Source organism: Euprymna scolopes, chromosome 10 (assembly GCF_053919585.1).
Source record: "Euprymna scolopes isolate OS-2025 chromosome 10, ASM5391958v1, whole genome shotgun sequence".
Taxonomy (NCBI): domain Eukaryota; kingdom Metazoa; phylum Mollusca; class Cephalopoda; order Sepiida; family Sepiolidae; genus Euprymna; species Euprymna scolopes.
The window spans coordinates 93,430,004-93,448,885 of NC_136491.1; the positions used below are offsets into that span (position 1 = coordinate 93,430,004).

Here is an 18,882-nt window from a genome sequence, read left to right on the forward strand (position 1 = left end):
CAAAGATGATGATTTGCAAAAATGTCAATGGAAAAACAGACCCCACCTTGTAAAAAAAAACTGCCCAGTTGAGGGTGAAGGAATGAATGTTTTTGGCCAATTTTTTGATATTTGTAGTCAAAAGCATCGAGCTTCAGAACAATACTGATCTCGTGAGGATCTGTCACATGTGTGAAAAGTTTATGGCAAACATACAAACACATACACATTTTACCCCTTTTTTTATATATATATATATATATATATATAAGTTACAATAAGTTTACTAAGGTAATCAAAATGGTAAACTTAAAATATATTATAAATATTAAAGAGTTAATATTTACAAGTAAAATAAACTCAGCCAGATGTAAAAAGCTCAATAAAACCGAAAAGGAAATAGAGCTTATAATATGAACAAATGATTAATAAAATATGTTAAAAGACATCTTGAAAAAGAGTTAAAAACATATTTAATTTTAAAAAAAGGAAGCACAAGATAAGTGGATAGTCCTTAATCCACGGAGTTTCATCAGAGGGCAGGAATTAGCAAAATGCAGGATCGGATTTTGCATATAAAAGTATTTAATGAAACTACAAGTAAGTCACAGATCTTACTTGGTTAAATTCCAAATGGTCCAAAATCATCCAAAAGGCAGAGTTCCTTGGAAAAAAGCGCAAATGGAATGAATTCCAAATCATTAAAAGAAAAGCACTAGAGATAATATTTAAAACAATTTACCCATTGGATTGAAATTTTAAATTCGACCGTTTTGGATTTTACCATTTTTGGATTTTTACCCTTCACCGGACTATCCATTCATGTGAAATCTTTTTATTATTTTTCTTTTGCCTCCTGTTCCCCTTACCTCACCCCTTTTTTTTAACCAAGTAAGATCTTTGACTTACTTGTAGTTTCATTAAATACTTTTATATGCAAAATCCGATCCTGCATTTTGCTAATTCCTGCCCTCTGATGAGAAGGAGAGTATTTCTTCGAAACTCCGCGGATTAAGGACTATTCACTTATCTTGTGCTTCCTTTTGTTAAAATTAAATATGTTTTTAACTCTTTTTCAAGATGTCTTTTAACATATTTTATTAATCATTTGTTCATATATATATATATATATATATATAGATTAGTAGTCTCGATTTTAGAGATTTCTATATCCATTCCAAACAATCTTAATTTTGTTTTACAATCTGTATACAGACATGTGAGGGGAGGCTGAAAACTATGGATTACTTTGACTGCCTGGGGCTCCAAGGAATTCATAAGTCTAAGCAAGTATTACAGAATCAAAGAAGAATTGATGCCAAAGTTTATCTCACACAAAAACATAAAAATTCACAAATTGATTTATACTGCATCCAATTCAAAGTCAAGCTGTTTTCATAAGTTTAGCTCACCCGCTTGTAATATTTGCAAATGTTAGATGAGGAACTGCACAAAAGTCTACCAGACAATAGCTGAGAACATAAAAGAAATAGATTAAAAAGATTTAAAAAAAAACAAAAAACAAAAAAAAAAAAAAAACACTATGTTCTACTTCTGATTTAATTATGTTTGATAGTATTTTTTGTAATTAAAAGGCATTAAAAAATCAGATTGAAGAAATCATGCAAGAAGAACTGGTGTGACAGTCGCACTGCAAACGAAGACATTCAGCATGGATAGTGAACTATAAAACCGATTATTGATCTTAAAGATCAAGGGAGCGTGTAATTAAAAGGCATTAAAAAAATCAGTACACTCCTGTTTCTTGTGTGGTCCCATGCAGATAAAAAGAAAAGAAAAAAAAAATGGCTGCCTTTCCGGTTTTATGCTAATCCAACTGATCGCTTTATGCAAATGAGATGCTGCTGATTGTATTATAAAAGCCATATTTTTATAGAGATTTAGGATTTAGTGACAGAAGGAGCGAGTTTTGTGAGCAGAGAGTTATGGTTTTGCAGTTTGAGGAAATTGGACGGCAGGGTGATGAGAACATTTTTTTTTTTGGACATCGAAGCCAGGAGGAAAGGAATTTACATTTTTCTTGACAAAAATCTTTTATTTAACTTTTAAAACATTTTTTTTCAAATCTTGTAAATATATTGCATTCTTCTAAAGTGTACCTAACAAATTTATGCAAAGTTTCAATTTTTGTTTTGTTTATTTTATGCAAATAAAATAAATTTGAATCATAAAAACAGTAAGTATTTATCTGTAGTACCAGCAATGGAAAGTTAAGCTTAAAAAATATGCAAAGAATCATTTTTGGAGTTGAAAATTACGCTTAATTTTTTCAGATTTTTATCAAGATATGATACTAATCCTTATGGTTGAAATTCTTATTCTAATTTCGATCAAAATCCGTTATAAAATTTCCATTCTACAAAATAACTATTTAAGGCTTAAAGGGCTTATGTAAATGAGATTAAGTGAATCTTGCTTAATTGATGTCAAATGACTATGGATTCAATTAAATACCAATCTGAAAGATTTAAATTTCTTAAATGGTCGGTTGTGTCCATATTATGCTTCCTACAAACTATTTAAAATATTCTAAAGAAACTGAAATTTGGTGAAGATTGATTAATTGATCCCTAATACCTATTGTTTAAAATTTCCCACCAAAATAGAAAATATCTGAAGTTTTACAAATGGGTTACAAAATTCATAATGATCGGTTATTTCGTTTAGGAGAGAATCCACTACATAACAAGTGAAGTATACATGGTCGCCCATGAGTGTACAGTAAACGGGGCATAAAACAAATGACTAAGTTCAGCATTTGCCCCAAAAGTCCCCAGAGGACATCAAATCTTGGTGAAAAATGAATAAACGTGTAGTTTTAGGCCTTAACATATGTAAATTTGAGTTCTGTACTATGCAAAAAAGAAATGACTAAGTCCATCATTTGTTAATTACAACTTTTCAGAAAGTTTTATAAAAATCCAAGGCATGAATTTTTTTTAAGCACAAAAGTGTCAATTTTAGCCATTTTAACCCGAAAGGCACTCCTATGGAGGCAACTGGAGTTTTCCTGGAAAATTCATTCTGTTACTTTTTTACTCATACCATGTTTAATGTTTGTGCCAAATTTCAAAACATTCCAAGGCGTACTTATTGAGAAAAGTGCGAACGGACAAGGGCGAATTTACAGGTCTACCCTCCTTTTGTCGGGAAACCAAAAATATATAAACATACATAACATATGGATAGAGATATTTATAATTTGCTCTTATATAATGAAATTTGGTATTATATTTCTCTTAGTCTGTCAGTTCCACTTTTTCTCAGAAACTACTGGGTTAATCTGGCTGAAATTTTGTATGGACCTTTGTTATAAGGTGCAGTGAACTATTATGATATTTGCTTGATGCACAGTTACAAATTAATAGGGATTGATATTTAATGCAAAAATGAATACACATTTGACCATATTCAACCATCAATTTGGCAAAATACTCATTCCAAGTCAATGGCCCATTTTAAGAAGCTAAAAAGTTTATTAAAATTCTCAACTTACAACATTAAATTCAGCAGCACCACATTCCTCAGCAACTGTGGATTTTCGACAGAGAATGTTGTCTCGTAAACTTTTAGCCAAATCCACTTTGGTTCCAATCACCAAGATAGGAATCTGCCAACCGGCAAACATTTCTGAATTGAAGTCATTCCTTAAAAAAAAAAAAAAAAGAAAAAAGAGAAACTTATGCAATTTTTATTTGCAAACAAACAATATCCAATTTGAAATCACACGAAATAGCATTTATTTGCTTTATACTAATAAAAGACGTTTGATGTGTAGTGATATTTTTTTCCTTACTAAAACATTGGTTCACATTAAATGTGAAACTAATTTAATTCTACATATTTTAGCTGACTGAAATTGAATTTAGCCAATATTTTAAGTATTTATGCAAGACTAAATGAACCTTATAATAAAAAATTAGGTGTTATCAAGTCCAAGGGTCCCTTGACGATAATGGTTAAGGAGATTCTGTTGCTGATGAATGATATATTGTGAGGATAATATCATAAACAAAAAATTAATAGAAAATATGCCCATTAGCATATCACTTCTGAAAATAAATAAATAAAAAGGAATCTAATGTCAGTAATATATGTCATTGAAATAGGATCCACATGGTGTAGTTTAATCTTTTTTTTTTTTTTTTTTTTTTTACATGTAATTAGTATGAAAAAATATCTGAAGATTTATGAAAAAAAAGACTTACAAAAAAAAATAAATAAATAAACAAACATTCGGCATTTCAAGTTGGAGGATCACTTTCTAACATTAATTAAACATAAAATGATAACCAAATGGTTTGGACACAGAAAATTGGGTTAGTGGCATTTTTGTTTTTTTATCAGCAAAATTAATTTATTTCTATTCAAAATATTAATGGGAGGGGGTACTTTTAAAATTGTTTCATTTTTTTATAGTTTTTTTGAGAGAGAGAGGGGGCATTTTTTCTATTCTGAAATTAGCAACTACTTAACAAAAAAAAAAAAAAAAAAAAAAAAAAAAAAAAAAAACAGGACCATGATAACCATAAGTAAAAGTGATAACAACCATTAACAAAAAATATCAAATAATCTACACATTACAAACCAAACTGCTTTGTTTTTAAATTTTATCCTAAACTAAGCATAACCTAAACCTTAACATATTCCTAAACTTTAGTTTGCAAAGTCGATTTAGTTCCATTTGTATAGAAGCATCAGAAAAAAAAAAAACTAACCCTCAACCCTCCTCCCAATCCATACAGTGAACCCTCATTCAAAAACCTAAAATATTTTATGAATATGGTCCTACTAATTAATAAATTAGCCCCATATTTCGGTTTCTTTTCAGTATTTTGAAAAGCTTTTAAGGCCCATAATCTGGGCAAAATCTCATTTGAAAATTTAAATATTTAAGATTTGCATTAAATTTGAACCATAGGCATTAAACATAAATTAAGGAAGATTCCCTCAATTTCACTTTCTTCTTAAAATCCCTTAAGTTTTAGTTTTCACTTTTTAAACATTTTTCAGAATTAAAATCATGTAATTGATTTTGATCAAAATTAGAATAACGATTCTACATAAGATTTTGAAACATTGTCTCTTGTATATTTTACAACATCATATATTGATTTTTAACATTATATATTGATTTTAATCTTCATAAAAAACATAAAAGTGGTACAAACTATTCTGTTCCAGAATTAATTTTACCTGTATTGGGATGGGTGTTCTGGTTCTATATAAAATTCTAAACATTATGATAGGAAGAACGTTTCATGAAATACCATCCAACAATTGTTATTTAAACAACCAAGTAACATAGCTGACATACTTCTGTTAATCTATTTGATAGAATTGTGCAATTAGATTGAATGGGCCAAGATGGACAGTAAATGGACTTTTGGAATTCTGATAAATTCCTTCTTTAAACGTCACACATTCTTCAGTTGAGATATGACCTACCCTTTCAGCATATTTAACATCTTTTTGGTGACAAAGGAAACCATATACTCACTCAGGAGTGTCTTTGGAACACCCTTTATTCAAGGCCTCACCCAGCCATTTCCGCAAGTTTTGGTGGGATATCTTGTTGGTCAAATCATGGACTAGAATTATACCTGCAAGAAAAATAAATGCTTTAAATTATAATAATGTATTTTGAAAGAAGAAAACTGAAGTAGTCAGAATAATAATGCATGGAGAATTGTTGCTACATAAGACCACCATTCGCCCATGTATGGAGTATTGTTGTCACATTTGGACTAGTGCATTTGCAACTAGTCTCACTTCTGGGCAGGGTTCCAAAGAGAGTCGCCAACCTGATAGGTCCTGAACTGTCATCCAAGCTTTAACCTCTGTCCCATCAACGAAATATTGCATCCTGGTCAACAAGTATTTTAATGGTAGATGCTCTGATGAACTCCAAGCCCTTATACCCACTCGATGTAAATATCCCGTCAAACAGCAAAGTCCCACCTCTACGCAGTAAAGATCCCTAGATGTAAGAAAGCCTTCTACCCTAATAGTTTCTTCCCCAGAACTGCTAGACTCTGGAACTCCCTTCCGGGTTCCTGCTTCCCCAACTGTACTGACATGCAGAAGTTCAAGTGTAATGTGAACAGACATCTTGCTGCTCAACTCCCTACATAGTATCCCGGCAACATATGTCCCAAATAGTAGCCCTTTATGTCCAAGTGGCGATATGCCTTGTTAGGGGTGGACATAAGTAAAAAAAATAAAAACTGCTTCATTAACCTTTTTTCCACCATTATTCCTTAAATGCAAAATCATTTTTCATAATCTTATTTCAAATTCTATTTTTTTCACATATTTGCACTAAAATAACTGGATTTTTTCCAGACTTCATATATTGCTTTCACATAAACTTAAAAAATTATTTATGTTGTCTCCAAAGGACTTGAAAAAAACTGTACTCAACCTCCTTCTTAAAGGTATTGGTCATGATCAAGATATATATCTTCTACTATCATATAAAAGGAACTTTGTGTGTGTGAGAGAGAGAGAGAGAGAGAGAGTTCCTTATGGACTCAGAAATGGCTGAGCTAATTTTTTTTTAAATTTCACACGAAGATACTTGATGTGTCTGGGATTGTTCTTATGTAGGTTTTGTATCAGAATGCCTTGGATAAGTATCAAAAATAAAATTTGATTAAAGAAGGAAGTCCGATTTTGACCAAAGTCTATACTTTTATACAATGTAACATTACAAGTGCATTTCAGAAGATTTATCACTGCACAAGCAGAAAGGCCCAGTTTATAAAATCAACTATAGATTCTTTTATAAGATAGGGGCACGTTCGAAATGGAGGTTTATTTTAGAGCACAGCTGAACCATGATAATTGACTTTTGCATTTTAAACTTTAAGTGAAGCCATTATTTACAGATAATTTTATAAAATCAACAGTAGATTCTCTACAGTGCAATATAGACCATAATGTATTGCAGACTAAATCACTGCGGAAAGGCATGTGAAGCTTCCTCCCTGTACACTGCGGGGAGGGGGGGGGTCCCTAATTAGAGCAGACAATAGATTTGATTTGAAAAAAAGGGTGATTTCATCGATTTCAATGACAATAAAAGTATGGGAGGGTGGAACATTTGCTGAACCTCATTCAATCCTAAACAACGCCGAGTTTTCCTATTAGCATATATATATATATATATATATATATATATATATATATATATATATATATATATATATATACACACACACTTGTTGATTGACCATAAACTAGAATTATATCTACAAGAAAATGAGGTTTTAAATCTGGAAACAAGAAACCTTAATAAAACTTAATAAAAGGAATCTAAAACTGTACTCATCCCTACTTCACCTTTTCTCAAGAGAATGTGAGAACAGTTTAAAATTTGAATGCAGAACACATAATCCTGGAGCTTACCCTGAATCAATTACACACACACACACACACACACACACACACACACACACACACACACACACACACACACTTTCTCTCAGCCTCTCTGGCATTGTTGGAATCGACATAATTTCTAATTGGCAAACCATGTTATAAAAAATAAATAAACAAACACACTAATGGAAGTGACATTAATGTGAATATATTCAATTATCCAAGCAATGCAAGCAAGGCTCCCCACACATTTTCTAAAAATACATTTGTGACCTCAGGGTTGTTGTATGGAAATAAATAAATTGCTTTAAGCAATTTCTGCAAGTAAAAGAATGAAAAGCAAGCTCTTTTCAAAATTATAGAAATCTGTTACAATGTCAACCTCACTTCTAAATGGGGAAATTCAATTTGAGAAACTATTTTTAAAATGAATGTAAAAGGATACACAGATCTACATAAACCAATAGAAATAGATACGTTAATTATAATGGCTTCCACCCCTGCATCCTACAATTTCCCACCCTGAATTCCTTGTCAAATTTAACATAAAATGATTCCCATTTCTAGGCGATTCTAACATTTTAGGGCAGTTAATCAGGGTGTGTCAGGTTGAAAAGTTAGTAAGAAAAATAAATTACTTACTCTACCACTAACCCCAAGTCTGAGTAGTAAGCACTCTTAAAAACATCTCCTTAATCCTATCACTAACTCCAAGTGGCAATCCTCTGAAAATTTAATAGTGCAGACGCACATATGCAAAAGCATACAAAATGATGTCACTGTAGGGAAAAAGATTATAAAAAGGAGAGAGAGCATGTTAGAGACGTCACAACTGTAAGAAAAAGTCACGCGTTGTAGGAGAATTGAGAAATAAATGTTGTTATTGTTGCATGAAAAAGGGAGTTAAAATTATTCTTTCTCTTGGTCTCGTTTCCGGCGTAGACTCCTACGACATGTGGATCTTGTGTGAAAATGTGTGTAACGTTGCAAAAAAAGAAAGAAAAAAAAACATGACCCTACTATGAACATTCAGTCAGAGTAGCAAACCTCTTTCCTCACAACAAAAGAGATACATACATAATCCGATATAAACAGACACCTCCCTAAAAGAAAAAAAACAAATGCTAACCATCTCCCAAAGTAAAAAAACTTAATGACTTTAAATATATATAAAATATATATTATAAAAACATATGCGAAACTGATCCCTCAGTCCAAATTTTCAAATAATTTATTTTGTTCAAATTCCTTTTGGACAAGTTTTTAAAGTTTTCCTAGTCGCCTAATAAAAAAAAAAAAAAAAAAAAAAAAAAATAGAAAGTAGAATCTCCTTTTTTGTAGATCTTGCTTCCCTTATTTTGTCCTTTAATCCTCATATCCCATGAGCGATGTTTCTGGTAAAGAGGAAAGAATTGCTGTTTTCTGGGTTGGAACATATTGATTAAGTAGATATCATTGGATAGTTTTGGACCTTGAAGTATTTTTTTTTAGCTCCTTATATCAAGTGGCTTCATATCTTGTCTGAAACAATTTCCAATAAAAAAATTTTTTTTTTTAAATTAAAAAATTCATTTTAGATTTTCTAGAAAACGAATGCAACAGCGGGAATGATAATGAGATCTTTTGTTCTTCCTCTTTGCCTAATATGTCATTTCTACATCAGATGTGGTTTGCATGTTGGTCATCGTGGCACAAAGTGATTTAGGATGTATCTACTGCGCTAATGATCATCATCTCTTTAGCTGAGAAAAGCATGTAGGATTCATCTACTTGAACTATCATAGCTTAATGTCTTTTTGTATCAGGTGTAGGTTGCATGTTGGCTATGGCAGTACAAAGTGACTTTCTCCATGAAATACTATCATTTACATTGGTTTCAATGTGTTATCGCTTGAGGTCATTTTTGAGAGTCGTTCCAAGTCTTCTTCACTGCCTTTCTTGACTATCCTCAATCGAGATGCATGTATATCTGTTTATCCAACCAGAGATTCATTCAATATCCATATCACTGTAGGCAGTTGCAACACAAAGCAGATTACAGTCTAGGCTGTTTCAGTTGCAACAGCACAGAGAGTCAGAACTAACTCTTGCCAGAGTACACACTACAAATCCATCAAATCATAGTCCTGTCGTTCCTCTGCATCCTCTGAAAGACAGAATTAGTGCAAGTTCAGCATCCACTTGCATCTAACATTGCACTAAGGATATATTACTGTTGTAAACTTGACCCCAATAAGTGTACATGTTTTGTTTATAACTGATTTTCAAGCACACTAACATATTGGTTTTAGAATTGACTACAAAAGACATGTTATTTTTGGTTCATGTTCATAACCAGTTGATATACTACAATGGTTCTCTTTATTTATTTTACTTGATAAATTTTTAAGAGATCAAGGGGCTCTCTCCCAAAGCTAACACTTTATTTCATTATGATTTGGATTTATATCCGAGGGCTCTTTTTAGAATAGGTGTTTGTTCCCTTCATGGCTGCAATCTGTATTTCATTACAGCTTGGTCTTTTAGGAATTGTTTCCAGGTACTTCTTAAAATTCTTTTTCACTAGGCCAGTTGCTCCAATCATAATCAGTATAATGTTTATCTCTTTCAGAGACCGTGTCATCTTTAAATTATTGAGGTCCTGATACTTGGTTATCTTTTCCCGTTTAGCTCTATCAAGGCCATAGTCATTTGACAGTGACATCAATAATGAGTGCAGTTTTTTCAGACTTGTTCCATATCACAATGTCTGGTTTGATGGCCTTGTCTTTTATATATCCGCTCGCCTGTAGATCATTGTCATAGAGCACGGTCATCTTTTCATTTGATGTTATCAGTGGTGGCTCATGTTCCCATATGTTTGTTGGTCTGTCAAGCTGCATCTCTCCACAGATCTTCCAATGGAGATATTTACATACTTTGCTGTGGCGGGCAGTGTAAAGGCCATCTGCCAACAGGGTTTGGTATTCTTGAATGTGTGTAGTCAAATGAACCTTTAAATGTGGGGAAAACCAACTCTCACAAAAAAAACAAAACAAAAAAAAGTGGCACTCTGGATTGCCTCAGTAAAGGAAAAATAGTTCTAGACTAACTGAAGACAGAAAAGATGAAGTGCAATATCAAAACAGATACTGCACTGTGGTCTTAGGCAAAAATCCAACCTAGTTCTACATAGATATGAAAAAAAAAAAAAAAAAAAAAGTACTGCCGGTGATGAAACACCCAAAATATAAACCAATTTGCTAATGACAAATGTTTTTTAGCCTTGTCAGAAACAAAATCAATTTATAATTGTTTGAGAATTACATAGAATTTTTGGAGCATTTAATATATTGTGAGCTTGACTACACAGCCAATATATATGTATATATAAGGGACCTTGTCTGTGTATGGAACTGTCTCTACCAAACTAGTTTGTCAATAATTTTTAATCTACAGACTTGAAATTTGATATACGAGGTATTTGGACATTTTACTACTAAGCTGGATTCATATATTGAGAATTGTTAAAGTAAATACTGAAAATCTATACACTATATTATATCACCGTATGGTATGCGTATACATGAAATAATGAAATTATATATACTAGCAAGGCGCTTGGCGTTGCTCGGTGGTGTTTTAATTTATGCAGATTTTGTATTATTTAAGAACAAATTCTCCATTCATTATTATATTGTACCAAATATATAGTGATTTGAAAAGTAAAAAATGACTTGGGTGCCATTAGCTAGAATCGAAACCAAAATATACAGCTCTCTAGTGCTATTCACTACCACATGACCTAAGGAGAGATGGATATCAAAACTTTAAAAATAAACATAGTTAAACATATGTATTTGTGCATGCGTGGAGAATACAAATTAAGTCAACTTATGCCTGCTAAGTTCCAATTTTAACCACTTAGCAGCTATTTTTCCAGTTAAAAACCAAATCAAATTTGTTCCACGGGTCAGAATTCTGTATATATATATCAAGTTTAAAGTCTGTAGACCAAAAATGACAGTAGTTTGGTAGAGACCGTTCCTCACACAGATAAGGTCACATTATATATATATATATATATATATATAAATATTTCTTTACCATATTCCCTCTGCTTAACTTATTTTGTTTTCAAGTAAGATCTTTGCCTTATTTGTTGTTTCATCAAATATTTCTGCATGCAAAATCCGATCCCGCATTTTGCTAATTCCTACCCTCTGATGAGGAGAGTATTTCTTCGAAACTCCGCGGATTAAGGACTATCCATTTATCTAGTGTTTCCTTTTCAGATTAAATATGTTTTTAACTCATTTCAAAGTGTTTTTTAACATATTTCATTAACTGTTTGCTCATATATATATATATATATATATATAATTTGCTAACTCTGAAAGATATGCATATTTTCATACTTATTGCTAAAAGAATTTCTAATGAATTATTCTGTATTATTATTTTATTGTAGTAAAAAAAAAAAAAAATCGTGCAAACCTTTTACCACTAGCAACGCCCGCTTCAGAGAGTGAAAGAAGAAAGAAGAGAATGGCCACTGCGTCTATTTATAGACTAGAGATCATGGGAAGAGTATGCAAATAACTTTGGACGGTTTTGTCCTATAAAAAGCCTGTATTTGGGAGAGAGGGTGTCTTTTTTGTTTGGCAGAAGCAATTGCTGTCAGAAGTGCATTGGACTGCAGGATTGAAGAGTGAAGATTGAGTTGTGGGGTCATTGTATTTAACCACAAGCTATTTCGGCTAAGAACAGATCATGGAATCTGGGATGTTGAGATTGGGAAAAGATGTGATACCACCTTTTAGTGGAGAAGGTGATGTAGTCAGATGGATAAAGAAAGTAAAACTGGTGGCTAAGCTTCAACATGTGCCAGACCTTGCCAGTTTTATTCCACTTTTTTTGCAGGGAGATGCACTCACTCTCTATCTTGAGATGAATAATGCAGAACAAGAAGATGCAGAACTGATAGAGATGAGACTCGTGACCGCCTTCACTGAGGGGCCTTTTGAGGCATACGAAAAACTGCAACGATTCAAGTGGACAGGAGAATCGGTGGATGTCTATGCTAATAAAATCAAAAGATTGGCTGGACTGGCGGGATATCTGGGAAGAGGGCTGGAACATACAGCCAAACTGGCATTCATAACTGGATTCCCAGACGATGTATCTGTGGCATTACAGCAGCTACCGAACATAGAGAGAATGGATGTCAGCAAACTGATACCGACTGCACGGCTTTTAGGCAGCAAAAGGGTCGTAGAAACTCGGACATTGGCCGCAAGTGCGCAAACTAATGAGACTAATAAGGGAAAGAAAGAATCAAGCCTTCAGTGCTTTAGATGTCAAGGACCGCACCTAAAAAAAGATTGCACAGAGATCCCTAGGGCCAGGGCAACATGCTACAATTGTGGAAAATTTGGCCACATTGCGAGATATTGTCCTCAGATTCAGGGAAACGGGCAAGGGGGAGCTTCTGCGCCGCAAGCTACCCTAGCAATGAAATGAAGGCGCGATACTGGCCTCTTCCTATAATAGAAGTAGAGGTGAATGATTCTGCAATGACTGCACTTGTCGATACTGGGTGCCCCACTACTTTAATCAATTCCAAACTTTTGAAGGGATATGGAAGGAGCGGTACAGTGAAAGCAGTTGATGGGAGGAATATAGAATGTAAAGGAGCCAGACAAGTGGAGATAAAAGTCTGTGGAATGCACGTAAAGGTGAGGGCAATCTTGATGAATTACATCGTTGATGGGATCGACGTCATAATTGGAATGGACGTGATTAATGAGCTGGGAGGTGTAACTATAAAGAAAGCCAAAGTGAAGTTTGGAGATATACAATGTGCCGTGGCTGCCCATCAGCTGAATGTTTGCAAAATCGAGGATAAAGACTTTGAAGCAAACTTCGATGGAGATAAATGGACAGTAAGATGGACATGGAAGGGAGAGCCTCCAGTATTGCAGAACAAAGTCCAATATTATAAAAACTCTCTGGAAGGCGATAAGAAATTAGAATTCGAGAAAGAGGTGGAAAGATGGATATCGGATGGTATTCTGTTACCATGGAAAGGAGAAAGAAAAGGCGTGTTGCCATTGATGGCAGTATTTCAGGCCACAAAAGGGAAAGTTAGGCCAGTGTTCGACTTTTGTGAGTTGAACCGTTTTGTGGCGTGTCATACAGGGAGCGACATAATAGATGTATGTGATGAAAAGATAAGAAAGTAGAGACAGTTGGTAGGAGGGACCGCAATAGTGGACCTTAAGTCTGCCTACCTGCAACTACATGTGGCAAAGGAACTATGGCAGTACCAGCTGGTCTGTTATAAAGGAAAAACCTATTGCCTAACACGATTAGGATTCAGACTTAATGTCACACCAAAGATTATGGCAGCCATTTTAAAAACAGTATTAAAGAAAGGAAGTAGGACGAAAGAGGCCACTGATTCATACATTGATGATATAATGGTAGACGTAATGAAAATATCGACACAGGAAGTTGTGGAACATTTGAAGGGGTTTGGGTTAGCAGCAAAATCTCCGGAATCCCTGGACGGAGGAGCGGCACTGGGCCTTAAGCTTATGAAAAATAAGATGGGTGCACTAATGTTCAGGAGAGGCAACGAGATCCCAGAGATGGGAGGAGAAATTAGTAGGCGGGAGCTATTTTCGATCTGTGGTAAATTATTGGGGCACTATCCAATTGCTGGATGGCTGCGATTAGCATGCAGTTATGTGAAAAGAAGAGCAAATGGAATGGATTGGGAAGATAAGGTTGATTGCAGAACCATGAAAGTGATGCAGGAGGTTCTAGCTGAGGTGAAAAAAGAAGACCCTGTTAATGGCGCTTGGCACATACCTGAAGTGAGCACAGGAGTCGTGTGGTGTGATGCAAGCAATGTTGCAACTGGCGTGGTTGTCGAGATTGGCGGTGTGGTGGCGGAAGATGCAACTTGGCTGAGGAAAAGTGATGACTTTAATCACATTAACATAGCTGAATTAGATGCTGTTCTAAAGGGTGTCAATTTAGCTATCAAATGGAGACTGACAAATATTGAAATAAGAACTGATTCAGCCACTGTACTCAGTTGGGTGAACTCTACTGTGGAGGAGAGTGGCAGAATACGAACAAAGGGTGCCGGAGAAGTGATAATAAAGCGGAGATTAGGGATGCTTAGAGAGTTGATGTCTGAATTGAAACTGCAAATAAAAGCAGTGTTTGTGCCTTCTGAAAGAAACAAGGCAGATGCGCTAACATGGATAAAAAAACAGTGGTTAATTGAGAAAGAGGAGGCGCCGATATGCTATCTTGGAATTGGAGAAATTAATGAGTTGCATGACATGCATCACATGGGAGTGGAGAGAACATTATATTTGGTGAGGCAAGTGGATCCGAATGTAAAACGGGAAGAAATTCAGATGATAGTAAAGAACTGTGTTCGGTGTCAATCGATCGATCCTGCCCCAAATATACATAATCCTGGGGAAATTGGAGTTTTAACGAACTGGACGAGACTAGCTATTGACATAGCACACTACCGAGGGGGAGCGTACTTATCAATAATTGATTGTGGGCCAAGTAGACTGGCGATATGGAAGGAACTGCGAGTGGAAGCAGCATCTGCAGTTGCAACTGAATTAGAAAAGGTGATGCTTGAACGAGGTCTAGTAAGGGAGGTGATAATGGACAATGGCACTGTTTTTCGCTCAGAAATCTTTCAGACGATGCTAAAAAAATGGAAGATTAAAAGTTATTACAGGGCAGCCTACAGACCTGGAGGAAATGGCATTGTGGAGCGACATCATCGGACCGTGAAAACAATAGCTGAGAGAGGAAGAATATCGCCTGAAGAGGCCACATTTTGGTACAACATGTCCCCTAAGGTCGGGCAAAGAGATGACACAGTACCACATAGAGCAATCTTTAATTACGAATGGAGGCATCCTAGAGACATGTCACCGGAAATTAATGATCAAGGACCAGCCAGAATCCAAATAGGAGAAGAAGTTTGGGTCAAACCGCCTAATGCCCGATGCACAACGCAGTGGGGAAAAGGAGTGATAACAGGAGTGCAATCCCCAAACAACTTAAGTGTCAATGGAATGCCACGACATGTTTTAGATTTAAGGCGTGTGGTCCATTTAGGTGATGAGGATGGTGGTACTGAGCCAGAGAGTGATGAAGATGAACCAGTGCCGATGCAGAGACCGCAAAGAGAACGCAATGCGCCGATCTGGACACAGGATTATGAGATGTGAATGATCTTTAATGATTATGGGGGCGTGTAGTAAAAAAAAAATCGTGCAAACCTTTTACCACTAGCAACGCCCGCTTCAGAGAGTGAAAGAAGAAAGAAGAAGAGAATGGCCACTGCGTCTATTTATAGACTAGAGATCATGGGAAGAGTATGCGAATAACTTTGGACGGTTTTGTCCTATAAAAAGCCTGTATTTGGGAGAGAGGGTGTCTTTTTTGTTTGGCAGAAGCAATTGCTGTCAGAAGTGCATTGGACTGCAGGATTGAAGAGTGAAGATTGAGTTGTGGGGTCATTGTATTTAACCACAATTCATAATTTTTAAGCAATTTAATCTAAAAATAAATAAATAAAAAAGGATAACCTTCCAAAAACAGTTAGATTTTCATTAATTTCCAATGGCGGTAACAGACAAGAATTGGATAAAGTTAAAAATCATAGCAAAAAAAGTGATTTGAATATTATAAAGAATAAATGAGTTCAGTTATAAAATATAAGTTAGAATCCTTAGGTTTAACTACTTTACTAGAGAATAATAAGTAAAAGAATAATTAATAGAATTTTTGGTACTTCTGCAGTTTACAAACTGCTATTTTTAAAATAGGATTTTCCAGTTAAATTAAATTTTTACAGCATCTTCTGTTCATTGAATTGTTAGGTGAAAATGCAGAGTAGTTAACAAAGCCCTGCCCTCCTTATGTTAAGGATGCGTTTCTAAATAATGTTATTGTTTCAGCATGGATCGTAAACTGCATAAGTACCAGATTTTTAAATATTGACGATATCTTATAGTATTTCATCTCTCACTATTTTGTCTTTTCTAGCATTTTTTCTCCTTTCTAGCATTATTTTTTATGCTCCAAATACATTTTCTGCATATCATTTAGCCCAGGGTTGTCCAAAGCCTAGCCCGCGGGCCGCATGCGGCCCGCGGCCTCCTTCAATGTGGCCTGCAGCCTCTTCTAGAAAACTTTTAAAAATTAGTATTATTTAGACATCTATTGAGTCATTTCGAAAAAAGTTGTTTTTTACTAAACTTTATTTGAGTTTGAATTGGAATAATTCAACTCAAACACCTTTATTCCGTACTGTATTCAGAATTTTAATAGTTGTAGTACACCATAAGCATACAATTGTTTTAAATTGTGATTTTCATTTTGATGAAATAATAAACATTTATTATTATTATTCTTTATAATTTCAGTTCCATTTTTTTTTTTCAGACTTAGTGCCACATTTTTTACGATGGCTCAGAAAAGAAAAATCTCTGATGAAAAGCGTCAATTCAAGGATAGTTGGGAATTGAGGTTTCTGGTGAAAGAACAAAGTGGTCGAGTTTTATGTTTAATTTGTAATGAAATGATATCTGTTATGAAAGAGTACAATGTACAACGACACTACAACACTCTTCATGTCACTGGTTATGATAAATACACTGATGAAGCTCGGCGAGCCCTACTCAATGATCTCAAAGCAGACCTGCGTAAGCGTCAAGAAAAGATGTTTCAATTAGTGAAGCCTTCGTCTTCTACAACCATAGTCTCTTATGATGTATCACTTTTTATGGCTAAATCCAAAAAGGCATTCCCTGACAGTGATCTCATTAAGCAATGTGCAATAACTATGGGAAAGGCCATGGGCTTTAACGATGCAACTCTTGGGTTTGAAAAAATTCCACTCTCGCATCAAACTGTTGCTAGACGTGTTGAAGAGCTTAGCAATTTTGTTCAGGAGAAGGTCATGAATCAAATTCAGCAGTGTGTTTATTTTTCTCTCGCTCTTGATGAAAGCACAGATATAAGGGATGTCAGCCAGTTGCTTGTCTTTGTTAGAAGTATTGACTCACAGTTTAATGTCAGTGAGGAGTTACTCGGCTTACTCCCACTTTTTACCACTACAAAAGGATCTGATATTTATGAAGCACTGAATTCTTTAGTGAGCAAGTATGGTGGATTTCAGAAATGCTCTTGTATCGTTACAGATGGTGCCAAATCAATGACTAGAGCTAAAAGAGGGGTTATAGCGTACTTGAGAGATGCTGGAGTCGACTGCCCAATGTTTCATTGCATTATTCATCAAGAATCGTTATCTAGTCGCTGTATACGTTTATCTGATGTAATGCAGCATGTAATGAGAATTATTAATTTCATTAGAGGCAGTAATAAAGCACTGAGGCATCGTCTATTTGTTGATTTCTTGAAAGATTTGGATACAGAATTTTCTGACGTTCTACTCCATTCAACTGTTCGTTGGCTTAGTGCTGGGAAATGTCTGCAGCAGTTCTTCAGTTTGCGTAATGAGATTCTAAACTTTTTAGAAGAACTGAATGCAGACACTGATGGATTTAAAGGTTTATTGCAAGACGTCAACTTTCTGAAAGGTCTAGCATTCCTCACGGATATTACTCAGCATCTGAATAAGCTCAATTTAAGTTTACAGGATAGGAATCAAACAATTGTTTCTCTGTATGGTTTCATAGATGGCTTCCGCAAAAAATTAAGTCTCTTCAAAAGTAATCTGCAAAGTAACATTCTGATTCACTTTCCAAGTTGTGATGTTATTTCTAAAGAAATAGAGGACAATAACTTCTGCTGCTTTGTTGAAACTCTTGATACCCTGATTGAAGACTTCAACAAGCGATTTCAAGATTTCCAGCACCTTGAGAAAAAACTTCAATGTATTCAATGCTCCGCTGACTATAACTATATCAGAAGCCGATGAAGATTTGCAGCTTGAATTGTGTGACTTGCAAAGTGACCAGTTTTTATTAAGCAAAGCTACACTGCTAATCACTCAATTTTGGCCTCTTCTTTCTGAAGAGCATTATCCTAATTTACGCCGTTTTGGATTGCACTTGCTGTCAATGTTTGGCAGTACCTACCTTTGTGAAGCAGCATTTTCCGCAATGAAGTCGATTAAATCCAAAGAGAGGAATCTACTTAATCAAACATCTCTCGAAGCCTGCCTTCGTTTAACCTTAACCTCAGTTGAGATTGACACAAAGGAGTTTTTTACGTGCTTCCTTAAATATTTTTTACAAATAAATTTATGGTTTATTCTTATTCATACTTGTCAGTTATTTTTAAGGTTTCCTGGTCTACTGATCTTGCTCAAAATTTCCAAAACTCTCTTATTCGTAGTATTCACATCTTAGCTTCTTTAATCTATTCTCCGGGAATATCTTTTTATGATAAATATAAAGATTCATTTACATGTACGTGTTTTACTTTACATCTGGTACGGTGAGA

General features: G+C 34.7%; 1 protein-coding gene across 2 annotated transcripts in view; it reads right to left on the minus strand.

The window, feature by feature from the left end:
* The window catches only part of LOC145286141 (rab-like protein 3), a 197,096-nt gene that overhangs the window by 46,017 nt on the left and 132,197 nt on the right, over window positions 1–18,882 (minus strand). For both annotated transcript variants that reach the window (XM_080134864.1, XM_080134863.1), the window contains exons 4-5: window positions 5,501–5,603; window positions 3,497–3,647 (exon numbers count right to left, since the gene is read on the minus strand). In XM_080134864.1, the coding sequence (XP_079990990.1) occupies window positions 3,497–3,647; window positions 5,501–5,603 (254 nt within the window). The remainder of the gene's footprint in view (window positions 1–3,496; window positions 3,648–5,500; window positions 5,604–18,882) is intronic.